This window comes from Dermacentor variabilis, unplaced genomic scaffold, assembly GCF_050947875.1.
Source record: "Dermacentor variabilis isolate Ectoservices unplaced genomic scaffold, ASM5094787v1 scaffold_19, whole genome shotgun sequence".
Classification (NCBI taxonomy): Eukaryota; Metazoa; Arthropoda; class Arachnida; order Ixodida; family Ixodidae; genus Dermacentor; species Dermacentor variabilis.
Window position 1 is genome coordinate 392,657 of NW_027460357.1, and position 15,196 is coordinate 407,852.

Below are 15,196 nucleotides of genomic sequence, written 5' to 3' on the forward strand. Positions count from 1 at the left end.
AAAGACGTACTTAGTTGCAGCATACTGGACAAGTGTGTGTACGTGCAGTCGAGTATGCCGCACGATTGCGCGTGCGCAAGACAAATAGTTGTGGACTTCCGAGTGAACGATTACCTTTCCTTCAGAAAGATTGATTCGAAACGGCAGCTGCGAGCCACGTACTGCTTTAGTTCCGGCGCACTATAAAAGGTGGCGTTTTGGACAGCCAACATTTGCGGGGCATTAATGAAACAAAAAAATCGCCAGACGGTGCCGTGAGAGAGGCGCTGAATGACGCGTTTCCGATCCGACTTCGTACGGCACCTGCGTGTAAACGGGAGCCCATGTGGCGCCATGGCTTCCTTCCCGACCTTGGCCCGGGACCTCGCTCAGGAGTCGTTGCGTCGCGCCGCTGTTCAACAGGCGCACACACTAATGGCAGCTCGTTCCTTCGCGGACTCAAAAGGAAGACGAGCTTCATTTCTGATGCTGGGAAATGGAGAATCAAGTGTTGCTCTGGCGCTGGAGTGATGCGTAATCGTCGGGGCATCCGCGCGCTGTTACTTTCTTTACTTAACCCCGCCCCCTCCTGTCCGATGCCTGTTGCAACTTTCGTTCGCCGCCAGGCGCAGCCCACTTAGTACTTAATACTTTATTTCCTTACTGGTATTACAGACATTTCGCACGCAGTTATTGTTGGAGGTACATAACATCATCAGAAGCTGGTGTGTAGACGCATTCTTACACATAGCTACATTCAAAAGCGAATGCCACTGTACCGAATGCTAAAAACATCTCACGATAAGCAACGCCTACAATTACAGCGTGAGATTCAATACATAAATACGGCGCATTTCGCCAAGCCCATTTAGAGAAGAGAGACAAAAAGAAAAGGGCTGAAATGCGCTAAAACGTGTGGATTTGCAGTGTTAACAATAGCACTTTTTTCACGTGTTGACCTTGTTTGTCTGTTCCCGATAAATCTCGTGGCCCATCAGAAGCTGGATGATCGGTTCTTGCCTTAGTCCGAGTGTTAAGCGTTGTTAGATACAGGACCGTTGCCTGAGCCTACTTCGAGTTCCCCAGACCACATCGAATCGCACCTCAGCTAATTAAGGAGCGCAGAAACACGGATACCACATTTCTGAGGCACGGCACGTGCAAACAAATTAGCGGCCCCCACTTCGTGTGCCGCCGGTGGAGCTATTCACTGCTTGACTCTTCCCGAAAGTGAAGCGAGAGCCTGGCACTGTTGCGGGTAAAGTGGGTCCCAAGGGAAGACACCTGTAATGCACCGTGTAGCCACGACTGCGTCGCCCCCATCCGGCTATTGTGACGGCGCATTGCAAGTCAGCAAGGCAAGGCAAGACCGCAGAGGGACCAAGCAGCGACTCTCTTCGTCGGGTGTCACTCCATCGCACGGGCACCTGCCATTGGCCGAAAATGACGACACCCGAGCGGGCTCGCCGATTGGCCGAAAATGTCACCTGAGCGGGCTCTCCCATTGGCTGAACGTGACGTGTCTTCGAGACACCGAAGGGCTTAAAAGACGCAGACCGGGAGCGGCAAGATAGCATTCCGAGTGCATTCCTTGATTCACCTCTTTCGAGTTCTTGCTGCGGGCAGCAGCGTCCGAGTTGCTGCCGGCCCGTAACGACTTTAAGACTGTTAATTAACTCTCACTGTAAATAATGTAAATAAAACTCCCGGAGTTTTCATCCCGAAGTCCTCCTCAACTGCTACAGCGTGTGCGGACGCAAATGTGTGAACTTACGGTGCTGTGCCGAGCACGAAAACGCGCTTTTGACGCGTAAGATGCGCTTCCGCGCCGTGACGAAGCCGTCGTTCCCCTTGAAGGGCGTCCAGACGTGCCGCAATGAAAAATGATCCCCACCGTGACGTCATACAGACAATAAAATTAAATATATAATGTGGTACCTCGACCACTATCGGACCTGCGATCTTCCCCTCCGTAAGGAAGCGCCCCAAGCATTCGCGCTCCAACTGGTTTCTTTGAAAGAGCGTAGGTTAGGGCGTGTTGGCATTCCATAACTGAGGTTTTTTAGCGCACATAAAGGGACGAAAGACAGTGGCAAGACGCGGACACAGCGCTAACTTCCAACAATTGTTTTATTCCACGAAGCGGTACACACATATATAGGCACACCACCGTGCGCATGCGCATATGTACTGTTGTGCCATTACCACCAGCCCGGAATCCGAATCTACAAGATGCAGAATTTATCCTGCGAACGCCCTTTGGACAAACCAAAGGCACAGCGCCCTAAACTCTCCCTTGACAAGTATAGATGCTGAGCTGTCAGGCATCGGAGTCCTGAGGAGAAGCATCGGCAAGCGACATGTACAAAGTGCAACAAAGTGCTAGACAGCCCGGCGCCGTATTTCCTTTTGCCTGGAGGTCACCGCGCGCGGCAACTTTGAACCGGGTGGCCAGCGCGGTCGCTGGTTGGACCTCTCGGACGACCGTCGAGTGCTGGCTTTGTATTGGGCCGTTTGAGTGACAATCGTTTCTCGGGGCTTTATAAGCCCCGACGCCGCCGCCGGGAGAATCGGATCCACCGACCCACCGGGAGCCGAGTGCCGCTCTCGAGTGGAGTGAGATGTGTCACGCGTTGCAGTCTCGCCGGACGTCGCCGTGCGGGAACAGTCCCGTTTGCTGTGAGCTCTCGGCCCCCGTGCCGATCCGATCTTGTCCTGTATAATGACCTGTATATAGTGTATAAAGTCCCTTTTGTTATTCTCACCGACGCCGTACTCGGAGTCTTCGCTACCAACGCTCTGTCACGAAACGGGTGACGAGCGCTACAGGACCACCTCAGAGTCGCAACACGAAATGGCAACGCTCTGTCACGAAACAGGTGACGAGCGCTACACCACCTCAAAACCGTAACAGTACTGATTTTTAATCAAATGAGACAGCAACGAGACATGTGTAATGGAAAGTTAAGATGATATCAAAGATGAAAGAACGACCATGCATAGCCAAAAAAAATTTTTTGTAAATGCAAGATTAAATTGGTCATCTCGATCAGGCCAACCTTTGCGCCACGTTTAAAAAATCCAATTCTTTTTTTGAAAGATTGATTGAAGGCGCGCGAACACAAGCGCTCCCTAAACTAGCGATCTTCGCCGCTTCAATAATCTCACGTGTTGTTTGCGCTGTGCTTCTTCCTATCACCGTGCATTGTTTATAAATGGGACTGCACCCATGCTTTCTGCAGTGAAAAGCCAGATGCCCCAATCCTCCAGTTCGCAAATCATTTGCGTGTTCACGCAACCTGTCATTTACGCACCTTCCCGTTTGGCCGATGTTTTTTTTTTTTTTTTGCCGCACGACAGGGGCAGTTCATACACGATATTGTTCTCACAATGGACGTAGCATTCCTTGTGATTGGTCCGGCAACTGGCTTCTCAGAACCACAGCAGCTGGCCTTGCACAAGTTGGACAGCGTGATTGGCGCTGAAAAGATGACGCTTACATTTGCGGTATTGCCAATCTTCTTCAGTCTGTGCGAGATATCCTGGATGTACGGTATGATTGCGAGTTTCTGCTTCACTCGCGCATTTTTGCGGTGAAGTAAACTGCTCATCTTGTCGCCCGCGTTTTGCGATCTTAAGGAGACCTTCGGCCACAGCTGTGATGATATGCTGCGGGAAACCGGCCTGTTTCAGGCGATCCACTTGCGCCAGAAAACTGGACAAACACTTGTGAGGACATGAGCGGCCAAAAGACAGGTCATGAGACAGGTCAAAACTTGATGCAAACGCTGAAGATGGGTCGGAAAATCAGGGGAAAAGACAACGTCGTCGAGGTCGAGGATGCCGTCAATCATGCGTTCGAAGGTGGCGGGCGCATTGCACAGACCGAACGGCATTACAGTGAATTCATACAAGCCGTCTGGTGTTACAAACGCGGTTTTCGAACAGTCAGCGTCAGCCATGGGCCAGTAGCCAGTGCGGAGACCTAGGGAGGAAAAAAACTCCGCTCCTTGCAAACACTCAAGTGCGTCGTCAATACGTGGCAACGGGTATACATCCTTTCGGGTAATCTTGTTAAGTCCGATTGATCTTTTGTTCTGGCTCTGATTGAGCATGACGTCTCCTTGCTCTCCATGCCCGCCAGCCTCCCACGACCGCGCTTTCGAGCGTAGCCCTTTTTAGGGCTCCCAAGGGAGCGGGCCTTAGCTTTGTCATCGCCGCTACATTCGATATGTAGCATATCAACATCGCGCTTCTCCACCATGGAAGCCAATGACTCACCATCCGTCAACATCGGAGCAAGTGACCGTATCCGTTCCCGGAACTTCGAGTCACTTCTCAAAGAAAGCGGCAGGATTCTCCGATCCCGCCAACCCTGGCCTTCGATAATCGACGCAAAATCGTATGGTGCCGTCTTTTTTTTTAACTAGGACGACTGGTGATGCCCAAGGACTACTAGAAGGCTGGATGACACCGCGATTGGGCATATCGCTCACCTGGTCATTGATAACGCGTCCTTTCAGTCGCCGATACTCGGTAGGGACGCTGTCGAATCGGTGCATGGCTCCCTGTGTCGATAGTGTGCGAAACAGCCGTAGTGCGGCCGAGTCATGTTGCTTGGCAGTCAAAAGAGGAAGAGAAGCCTTGGAGCAAGCGAAGAAGTTCGCCGCGCTGCGTTGTCGTAAGGTCACTGGCGATAGCTGGCGTAAAAGAACGCGGCTGTGACTGAGGACGCGATGCCTCGAGAGCAGCAATATAAGTGGAGTCCTCCATCGTGTCAAATATTGAAGATGAGGTCAGTGGCTCTGCCCTGCCAAGGCTTTCACGGCCGCGTAAAGTGATTGATTCAGCCGATGGGTTTGAGAGGCGCCAGCTTTGAACTCGAGGACGGCGAACGGCAGTGGTGGTGAACAGCGGCGAACAGACGGAGCGAAGAGTACTGTGCCGTCATCTACATAGTCGTAATAGATACTGACAAGATTGGAAGACCGGGCAGGTATGACGGTGTCTTCTGAAACAGAGATTTTGCGACAATGGCCCTTATGGTCAGTGATAATATCGGTCGAAAACTGAAACAGCTCGATTTCGGCGGGGGCGCAGTCAATGATCGCATGATGTGTGGAGAGAAAGTCCCAACCTAATATGACGTCGTGTGAACATGATGGCAACACGATTAATTCTATGATATAGAGGACCTCCTGAATTACGACACGAGCAGGCGCCGGATGGCTCGACGTGCTACGCGTTGGCAGTTCGAAGAGACAGTCCAGAAAGCGGCGGCGTCACTTTTCCTATCTTGCGGCAAATACGGCCATATATCGCTGAAAGTGCAGCGCCGGTGTCGACAAGTGCTAGCGTCAATGTTCCTTCTACTGCGACTTCAATAACGTTCTTCGGGGAAGTGTGAGGCCTTATACATTTCGCTGGTAACGCAGTTCTCGCCTCCGGAACTGCGATATCTAGTTTTCCTGGCGCAAAGGACTCCGACGCCGGTGCATGGGGGAAAGCGAGCGGCGGTGAGGAGAAGGTGAGCGGCGGAGAATGCGGTGTCGACAACAGGAGGAGATTCAAAGGTGTCCGAATAGTTGCGGCGTTGTTGGAAACGTGGCGCATATGGACGCACATGGGGACGTTCGGTGTAAGGAGGAGACAGTGACGTTCTACGTGTCCAGCACGGCCACAATAAAAACAAATCGGGCGATTGTCTTCCGTACGCCAATGATCTTGAGGTCGTGCATACTGCACCAGTGGCCGGACTGGAGCGGATACGGGCGGGCGCGAATTCGGGCGAAGGGGACCGTAGGTCTGTGGTGCAGGCCTCGAAGCGACGTCGGCGTACGTCAGGGGAGCGACAACCGGCGTCTGCTGGAGAGAAGGTGAAATGTGGTCGGCTACCGGCTCCTTGATGACAGACTGGAGAGCGGGCGCCAACGGAGAATTCGACTGGCCGTGTGTAAGGGGGATCAGAGAAAGCTGACGAGCCACCTCTTCACGGACGAACTCCTTGATCTGTAGCAGTAGCGACGTGTTATCCGAGGAAACAGCCAAGTTCGACATTGAAGTCGCCTGAGGAGGAGATTGGCGGCGGGTGACTATGCGTTGTTTGCGGAGTTCGTCGAAGCTTTGGCAGAGACTGACGAGACTGACGAGTTGGAGAGACTGACGAGGCTGTCGCCGAATTTTTCGCCAACAGCATATGGAAGGCGTCGTCTTCAATGATTTTTAATATATGGCGGGTCTTCTCGGCATCAGCCATTGTGACGTCAACGCGGTTGCACAGGTCGACAACATCTTCTATATAACTTGTATATGTCTCCCCGCACTGTTGCGCACGACTGCGCAAACGTTGCTCGGCGCGAAGCTTGCGAACGGCGGGGCGCCCGAATACCTCCGTCACGTTAGTTTTGAAGGCTGTCCACGTCGTGAGATCACGTTCATGGTTGCGGTGCCACACGCTGGCGACACCGCTGAAATAAAACGATACGTAATTTAGTTTTTTTTTTTTTTGTCCCAGTGGTTGTGGATGCTCACCCGGTCGTAGTCGGCGGGCCAGTCTTCTACGTCATGATCTTCGGTACTGCTGAAGATGAGTGGGTCGCGTTGACGCTACGGGCCGGGGCACACCACGGTAGTCACCGGGGCAGCGGGTTGTGGTATATATATATCTGAGCTTTAATGGTATGCTGGAGAGGTCATGCTACTCCAAGATATAATTATAATAATCGTTTACTTCCGCCTTTCAGATTAACAGTTCTGCGGGAACCCGCAAGGTGGAGAGAATTTTTCTTTCGAGGAACCCGTTTGGGTTTCCTTTGTAGCAATTGCTACGATTCGATGGATGTCTCATTTTCCCTTTAGTAATTAACAGAACTAGTGCTCAAGTATATATCCCGTCATTATACTTTCGATGACCTTACCGCCGCTTTCTTTTTTTTTTGGGGGGGGGGGCATAAGAGCAGGCAGGTGTGAGCTTTAGAGCAGAGCAACCGGCGAATCACTCGCTGAAGAGACACGGACGAGCGACGGTTCTGATGCGGCGCAACACAGGCCCGTGAAGCACGAGTTGCGCCCGACATAGAACCACAAGCATTTATCAGTGCCAAATGCAAGTTTGTGGCAATATTTCCAAGCAATGCAGAAAAAAGGATGGGGCGGGGGGGAGAGTGCAACCTGCGGCGTGGTGGTTAGCCGGCTCAACTTGAAAACCGATGGTCCAGGTCGGACATCTATTTTACTTCGTGTTGTGGCGTGCCAAAGCCTGGCGATATAGCGAACGTACACGATTGGCCCCCACTTCCTGGCTCATAACTGCTGTTTGCAGAGACGCTGGCGTTAAATAGGTAGTCAGAATAAATGCAGAGTCTCTCAGAGCCCCTGCGCTGTTTTAGAACGTCAAGCAGGATCGGTGAATCAGTTATCGGATTAAAACACCCTTGCTTCCGTATTATGTAATGAAGCCAATGAGAGAAGAGCTGCCATAAATCGTGCTGTGCTTCTTGCTTTCTTTTTTTGCAAACCTTTCTCGGTGTAGCCGCAACGTAATTGCGGCAGTATTCTCTGGCCGCTGTTGTGCCAGTACAACCAGCCCGGATTCCGAATCTACAAGATGCAGAAATTATCCTTCGAACGCCCTTAGGACAAACCCGGGGCTGCGCCGAAAGGCACAGCGCCCAGCACTCCCTTGACAAGTCAAGATGCTGCGCCGCCAGGCAGCGGCGTCCTGTGCAGGAGCATCGACGAGCGACAGCGACATGCCCAAACATGCAACAAAGTGCATGTGTCACGCGTTAGAGTCTCGCTGGACGACGCCGTGCGGGAACAGTCGCGTTTGCTGTTAGCTCTCGGCCCCCGTGCCGATCCGATCTTGTCCTGTATAATGATCTGTATATAGTGTATAAAGTCCCTTTTGTTATTCTCGCCGACGCCTGACTCGGAGTCTTCGCTACCAACGCTTTGTCACGAAACGGGTGACGAGCGCTACGGGACCACCTCATCAAAGTCGCAACACCGCTCACTCGCTGGATGGATTGCTTTTACTCAGCCGCTCTTTCACTTGCTCTGACATTGGGAGGACAAAGGAAATGTCTCTAGTATATCTAGTTACATGGTAAAGTTGGTGCACTTGGAACGCTCTAAGGCGAGAGATGTCATCCTCGGCTCAGAATGATCTCTTTGGGCTCCGATGAGTACTGAATTGTTTCAGTGCAAGACCGCGCACTCACGCGAACAGTCAAATATGTACCGTAAGTGCATCGAGTGTGCGCATCCTTGCCGCAATATTATTGCGACAGCAGCACGCTCATACGAAGAGGTCTACGGGCATTGTATGTGCAACGTAAATCAGAATCCCGATCATCCCGAGCTTACTTCTCTTTTGCCATGGTGAAGTCGACGAGGGGGAGCACACGATGGAAACACGTGGTCGTCATGGAATATGTGTGGATGTCTCTTCAAGGCATCTATTGTCTGCAAAACTTGGCCTCAGAAAGGCGTCATGTTTTTGAGGTCGCTAGAATCGCTTAAGATTGAAAGGAGAGTGCAACTTGCAGAATTTTGTTTGAAAGCGGATGTTTCACCGCAGAAGCGCACTGCTTGAGGTGCAGCCAATTCTACTGTGCAGTGAAGCCACCGACTTGGTAGTCGGTCGCAGGCAAGCCGAGTAGCTCGGCTTCACGTCATCAGTAAATTTGTAAATATAAATGGGTGTTAACTTCCTGCGGGCTAGAGGAGCTTGTGTGTTATTTATTTATTTATTATCGTTCTTAAAAAAACTTTTGTTAGTAGAGGCAAGATGGCCTTGCCACTGTGTATTCGATGCTTTTTGTTGTTTTCTTCTTTTTGTTGTTCTTGAATATAAACCTCCCTCACCGCAGAAAACAACTTATGTGGAATTGACACACGTAAGTCTGACTGTTTTTCTTTGCAGTAAAGATGGGGCACAGCGAAAGGGAAAAAAGGCAGAAAGGTTAATTAGGTTGGTTTGCTACCGTTCGCTGGGGGAGGGGGTAGCGGTCAGAAAAGGAAAATAGAAAAAAGTGATGCGCGCACCCACAGCGTTCGCCACTCAAAGACGGTCACAGAGCTCAGGAAAAGCTAGCTTCAGTAGAAGTAATGACGGTTCAGCTATCGAGTTACTTACATATTGTATTACACATATATTACATTACATATTGTATTACATTACATAGTACGCGTAAGTGCCACATACTTGACGCGTACTATGAGAGGCGAGCCTTGTAACGGCTCCGTGAGCCCCAAGCGCCGAATTGACAAAGCTTTTGTTTCGTAAAAGGTTTCTTTCTTTGCACTGCCGTCCTTGCAAAATGTATCTTCTAGGGGAGTGCGAACTTTCGGAACTTTCGAATAACGAAACGAATATTCACTATTCCTAAACGCAAGTATTCTTTTAGAATACTTTTCGAATATTTCAAAACGTCAACTGCGCCCAATAGAAAATAAAATTGGAGAAAAAGTACTGTAAATTTTCACCCCCGCGAGCATAGTGCAGACATAAAATATAAGAACTTGCGTAGTGCAGCAGACTACGTCAGGTAGGTATCCATTGAAAATATTACGGGGTTTTACGTGCCAAAACTACTTTCTGATTACGAGGCACGCCGTAGTGGGGAACTCCGGAAGTTTGGGCGACCTGGGGTTCCTTAACGTGCACCTAAATCTAACCTAACCTCTTCCCACATCTAGAATTGCTAACGAGAAGTTAACCAGGGGGACCGTAGGGTTTTGCATTTCGCCCCCATCGAAATGCGGCCGCCCTGGCCGGGATTCGACCCCGAGACCACGTGCTTAGCAGCCCAATACCATAGACACTAAGCAACCACGGCGGGTACGTAGGTAGCCGTACTTCACAGGCTATACAGCGATCATTCGCACTCTCTGAGGCGTTCTGTGCAGGCGAAGAAACTTTTTTTTTTGCTCCTGATGCTCTGCTTGTGCTTTTAATAAACAACGGTTCGTAACGTACTGTGTAATGATAGAAACTTGCTAACTTTAGGAATGCTAGGATGTAAACATCGTTTTATATTGTCATAACGGCTTTAGATTATTCAGAACTATTCGAAAACTATTCGATTCGATTCGCTTCCGGCACTATTCGATTCGTATTCTACTCGGTTTCAGAAATCACTGTTCACACACCACTAGTGTCTTCGGTACGAGGATCCGTAGGCGCCTGTTCGTCTGGAAACTTTTAACGTACGAACTTCATTATGAAATGGGCATGTTGTGATAGCGAACATGACATTAGCTAAAGCGGTCGTCATGTCATTGACAAATATATATTCCGAAAAAAAAAGCTTTGTAGAAAAGCTCACAAATACCACACAAAAACGAAGAGTTGATGTCATCACGGCATAACGTTTCCTAATGGTTACTTATATTTCATCTCCAGTTAACCATCCAGGTAGTGTCGGTGTTCCCTTTCACAAAACAGTGACTTATTTTTACTAATTTCTTCTAAGTCGCAGTTTCGCGCAAAAGGCATTGATTGTGATAACAAATTACGAGACACTTTTATGCAGTAATGTTAGTAGTTTTACCAGCTGTATAAACTGCAGTATACATTCGCTTCCTAACTAAATTAACAGGCACGGTGTCAAGCGCGCCCAGGTAAGCACGAACACATCTCACTCGGTGAACACGGACACTCGCTGTCAGAAGTCTGGCGTGATGAGGAGGAAAAGCGAGCGAATTCCCCTGGCAGCGCGAACTAAGCGCGCGAGAAGACAGCGTACACGAAGCTATCAGGTTTCCGAGTCGGCTAGCCTTCGAACCCACCGTACCTAGAAAGGATGCGCGCGGCCACAGCATGAGCGGCCGGAGTAGAAGCGGAGACCCTGCCTTCTGGCCTGCGTCGCGAGAAATGGGCGCACAGCGCGGCTGCGCGAAGCCTTCTCGACTCATCCTCGCACCTACAGCCGCGCGAAACGTCGCGTCGACGCCCACAGAAATTCGCCCGCAGTGTCCGTGCTATCGTAATGAAATCACGCCGATATTCGGCAACCTGTAGCGTAGTCAATATCACAGATGCTCAAGGTTTCCGCTCTTAATGACGATATCTATAAATGCCATTCCATTAACACGTCCTTGCGTGTTAATGGCGTGCAGACAGGACACAAAAGCAGAGAAGTGGACAACACGAACGCCGTCCAGTTCTCTTGTGTCCTGTCTGCACGCCTCTTTTTTGCATAATGAATCCTTACCAACTAGCTCAGCTTTCTGTCGTGCTTATCTTGCCGTATATTTCTGGCCGTTTGTTTTACTCACTGTGAGTGCTCGTATACGTTTTACTTTCAGCATGCACGAGCATGTATTCATTCCTTGGCGTTTCTGCCATTGTTTGCTGTCGTGTTCTGTCCGTTACGTGCAGGCGTGGTCCAATGATTACGGACTGTGAAACCGGAGGGAAAAGCGGAAAATTTCCTAGGCCCACCGGCACGCAGCCCGGATTTCCAATCTTCGACGTGTACCAGTGTATGCGACCAACATACTGTTGTGTTGCCAGCTAAAACTTCGTGGATATTGAAATTTTTCTCGGAACGTGGATCCCATAAATTTTTTACCGTGTTCTGCCATATTTTGTATTCTAATATGATACCCCGCCTCTCTGTAACACTTTCCGCAAGCTTTGATGACGACTAGCTAATACTAAGTATGGACAGCTGGGCTAGTTGGTTGTGATTAGCATTATGAAACATCGTTCCAGCGCACAATCGAACACGGACGAGAAGAGAAATGCCGGCGTTCGTGTTGTCTTTCTCTTCTCGTCCGTGTTCAATTGTGCGCTCGAACGATGTTTAATAAGACTAGCTAATAAACTGAGTAAAAGCCGGACAAACCTTCCAAAACTCTTGAGATGCGCGGTCGAGTGTCCATTACGCTGCCTCAGTGTCCGGACCTTTCTTTCCCCTCAGGACGCGCCTTCGCCATCGTGTACATCCGGTTAAAGTTCCACTCGATGCGACCGGAGAGCTTCGCCATCTACAAGCGGACGCGGCCGGACTCGCCATGGGTGCCGTACCAGTACTACAGCTCGACCTGCAACGACACGTACGGCCTGCAGTCGAGCACGTACGCGACGCGTGACGACGAGACCCGGGCGCTGTGCACGGGCGAGTACAGCGACCTCTCCCCGCTGTCGGGAGGCAACGTGGCCTTCTCGACGCTCGAGGGCCGGCCCTCGGCCTTCCACTTCCAGGACAGCAAGCTGCTGCAGGTGCGTCGGCTCGCTGTGTTTGAGCATCGCGATGTTTGGGGCCTGCACCTGCTCCACGCTCAACATATTTGGCCATTCTAGACACTCGCGGAGCGTAGATCACGCAGTGGAAATAGTGTCTTGCAAAAGTGTTAAACCTATACGATGTACGCCGCGATAACGGCTGAAAGGTGGAAAGAAAATAACCATAATAAGTCCGCGCGTTCTTTTCTGTATAGGAGCCACTCCAGACGCGGGCGATCGACGACGTCAGAGGTAGGGTGCCCGCGCCACAGCAACAGCCCACAGCGGGAACAACTCGGGGATTCCCCGCGAAACGCAGAGCGCGCGCGACCGCCTCTGGAAATGTGCCGCGAAGCAAGAAAAAAAGGAGAAAAAAGAAAATGCTGGAGTTGTGCCAATAAAATGGAAAAATGTGGGCCATATTTGGAAGAAGACAGGCACGTCGCTTGCGGGCCGAGACAATGGGAAAGAACGGGGAAGGCAGGTGTACACTCCTCACGCCACTGCTTCACGATATTGATTTGCTTGAGATTATTGTCACGAGATTTAGACATGGGGCGTCTGCTCGGGGGGACAAGCTGACAGCTTCTCGATAAAGAATAATTGAATTGAATTATGGTGTTTACGTACGAAAACCACAATTTGATTATGACGCATGCCGTAGTGGGGGACTGCGGATTAATTTTGACCGCCAGGGGTTCTTTAACGACCCGCCGTGGTTGCTCAGTGGCTATGGTGTTGGGCTGCTGAGCACGAGGTCGCGGGATCGAATCCCGGCCACGGCGGCCGCATTTCGATGGAGGCGAAATGCGAAAACACCTGTGTACTTAGATTTAGGTGCACGTTAAAGAACCCCAGGGGGTCGAAATTTCCGGAGTCCTCCACTACGGCGTGCCTCATAATCAGGAAGTGGTTTTGGCACGTAAAACCCCATAATTTAATTTTTTTTTTCTTTAACGTGCTCCCACTGCACGGGATACGGACGTTTTTACATTTCGCTCCGCATTGAAATGCGGGTGCCGCGATCAAGATTTGATGCCGCGACCTCGTGCTTAGCAGCGCAATGCCATAGCCGCTAAGCCACCGCGGAAGGTTAAACAAGAATTGTATGCGTGATTAAGGAACAATGAATGCAAGGTAGTGAGTTTGAGAAGCTTTTGTGAGAGAAAAAGAGAAAAAACTACCCAAACATGCGAAAATGTATTCAAACTCATAACGTTATATACTATCCTACCGGCGCTGCTGCTGTTCAGGCGCAAATTTCAATGACAGATACTTTGCCCCCCCCCCCGCTCCCCCCGTTCCATTCTATCCGATATTAACCAAAACTTCTTTCGTCATATAAAGGCAAATCGAGCCATGAAAAAAGTATTTCGCAAATCTAAACAAACCTAGTGTTGCTCTTTATCGTGCGTATAAATGCGCACTGCAACACCCGTGCTCGTCGTTTCCTGCATTTCAGTCTCTTCATGTTGTGTATTCTGCATGGCGCAACATGGGGGTGCTCGGCGTTCAATGTGGATTAAGCGCGTTGGCCACGGAAATAGCGGACTTCTAAACAGCAGGAACGCATGACGGTGCTGTGCGAAGTCAGAACTTCCCTCTTCGCGCAGAATTTGCCGTCATTCTGGAGCTGAACGTTTTGCTGACTACGAATGAATGCACCAGGGGGCGGGATATCGTTTTCTCTTATCTTAGCTCAATCGAATGGCATGATCCCTATCTATAGTCGCTGTATTTTCCAGACCGAATCTCGACTTGAAGGAGCGTGATAGCACTAATATAATGCTGAGAAGTTGCCAAACAATGCGCTGAAAGGAGCTTGCGCAGTGCCGGTTCCATGGCTTATTGCCCGATGGACCCAAGTACTTTTTCAACCTGGGGTACCACATTCTAATCCTCGCGAAAAAGGCAATGGCAGTTCTTCTATTCCGTTGACACCAGAAATCTCGAGGTGATACAGAAATCAACATGCTAGTATAGCTATGGCATCTGTTCCGAATACTGAAAGATGTATATAGCGACTCCACAGCCACTGTAGTCCTCCATAAAGAAAGCAACAAAATCCCAATTAAGAAAGGCGTCAGGCAGGGAGATACGATCTCTCCAATGCTATTCACAGCGTGTTTACAGCAGGTACTCAGAGACCTGGATTGGTAAGAATTGGGGATAAGAGTCAATGGAGAATACCTTAGTAACTTGCGATTCCCTGATGATATTGCCTTTCTTAGTAACTCAGGGGACCAATTGCAATGCATGCTCACTGACCTGGAGAGACAAAGCAGAGGAGTGGGTCTAAAATTAATCTGCAGAAAACTAAAGTAATGTTTAACAGTCTCGGAAGAGAACAGGAATTTACGATAGGTAGCGAGGCACTGGAAGTGGTAAGTGAATACTTCTACTTAGGGCAGGTAGTGACCGCGGATCCGGATAATGAAACGGAAATAATCAGAAGGATAATAATGGGCTGGGGTGCGTTTGGCAGGCATTCTCAGATCATGAACAGCAGGTTGCCATTATCCCTCAAAGGAAAAGTATATAACAGCTGTGTCTTACCAGTACTCACGTACGGGGCAGAAACCTGGAGGCTTACGAAAAGGGTTCTACTTAAATTGAGGACGACCCAACGAGCTATGGAAAGAAGAATGATGGGTGTAACGTTAAGGGGTAAGAAAAGAACAGATTGGGTGAGGGAACAAACGCGAGTTAATGACATCTTAGTTGAAATCAAGAAAAAGAAATGGGGCATGGTATTACGATTGGAGCGGTCGTAGTTGTAGGGAGGACCTTGGTGAACAGGATTTATTTACGTTATTTAGATCCAAAACCAAATGCTTACCCACTGAAGCAGCGCCATATCACCAGTCCTTTCCCGCCGTATCCAGTCAGTTGGAAAAGGTGGTCAATCCCAAGTCGCCTCCAACTTGATCAGGATACCGGTCGGTCACTATGTGCCAACGTCCGTCAGCTGCCGTTGCTGTC

At 49.9% G+C, this 15,196-nt stretch overlaps 1 protein-coding gene across 2 annotated transcripts in view; it reads left to right on the plus strand.

The window, feature by feature from the left end:
• Nucleotides 1-15,196, plus strand: part of LanB2 (laminin subunit gamma-1) — a 255,938-nt gene that overhangs the window by 88,640 nt on the left and 152,102 nt on the right. For both annotated transcript variants that reach the window (XM_075678403.1, XM_075678402.1), the window contains exon 2: nucleotides 11,910-12,211. In XM_075678403.1, the coding sequence (XP_075534518.1) occupies nucleotides 11,910-12,211 (302 nt within the window). The remainder of the gene's footprint in view (nucleotides 1-11,909; nucleotides 12,212-15,196) is intronic.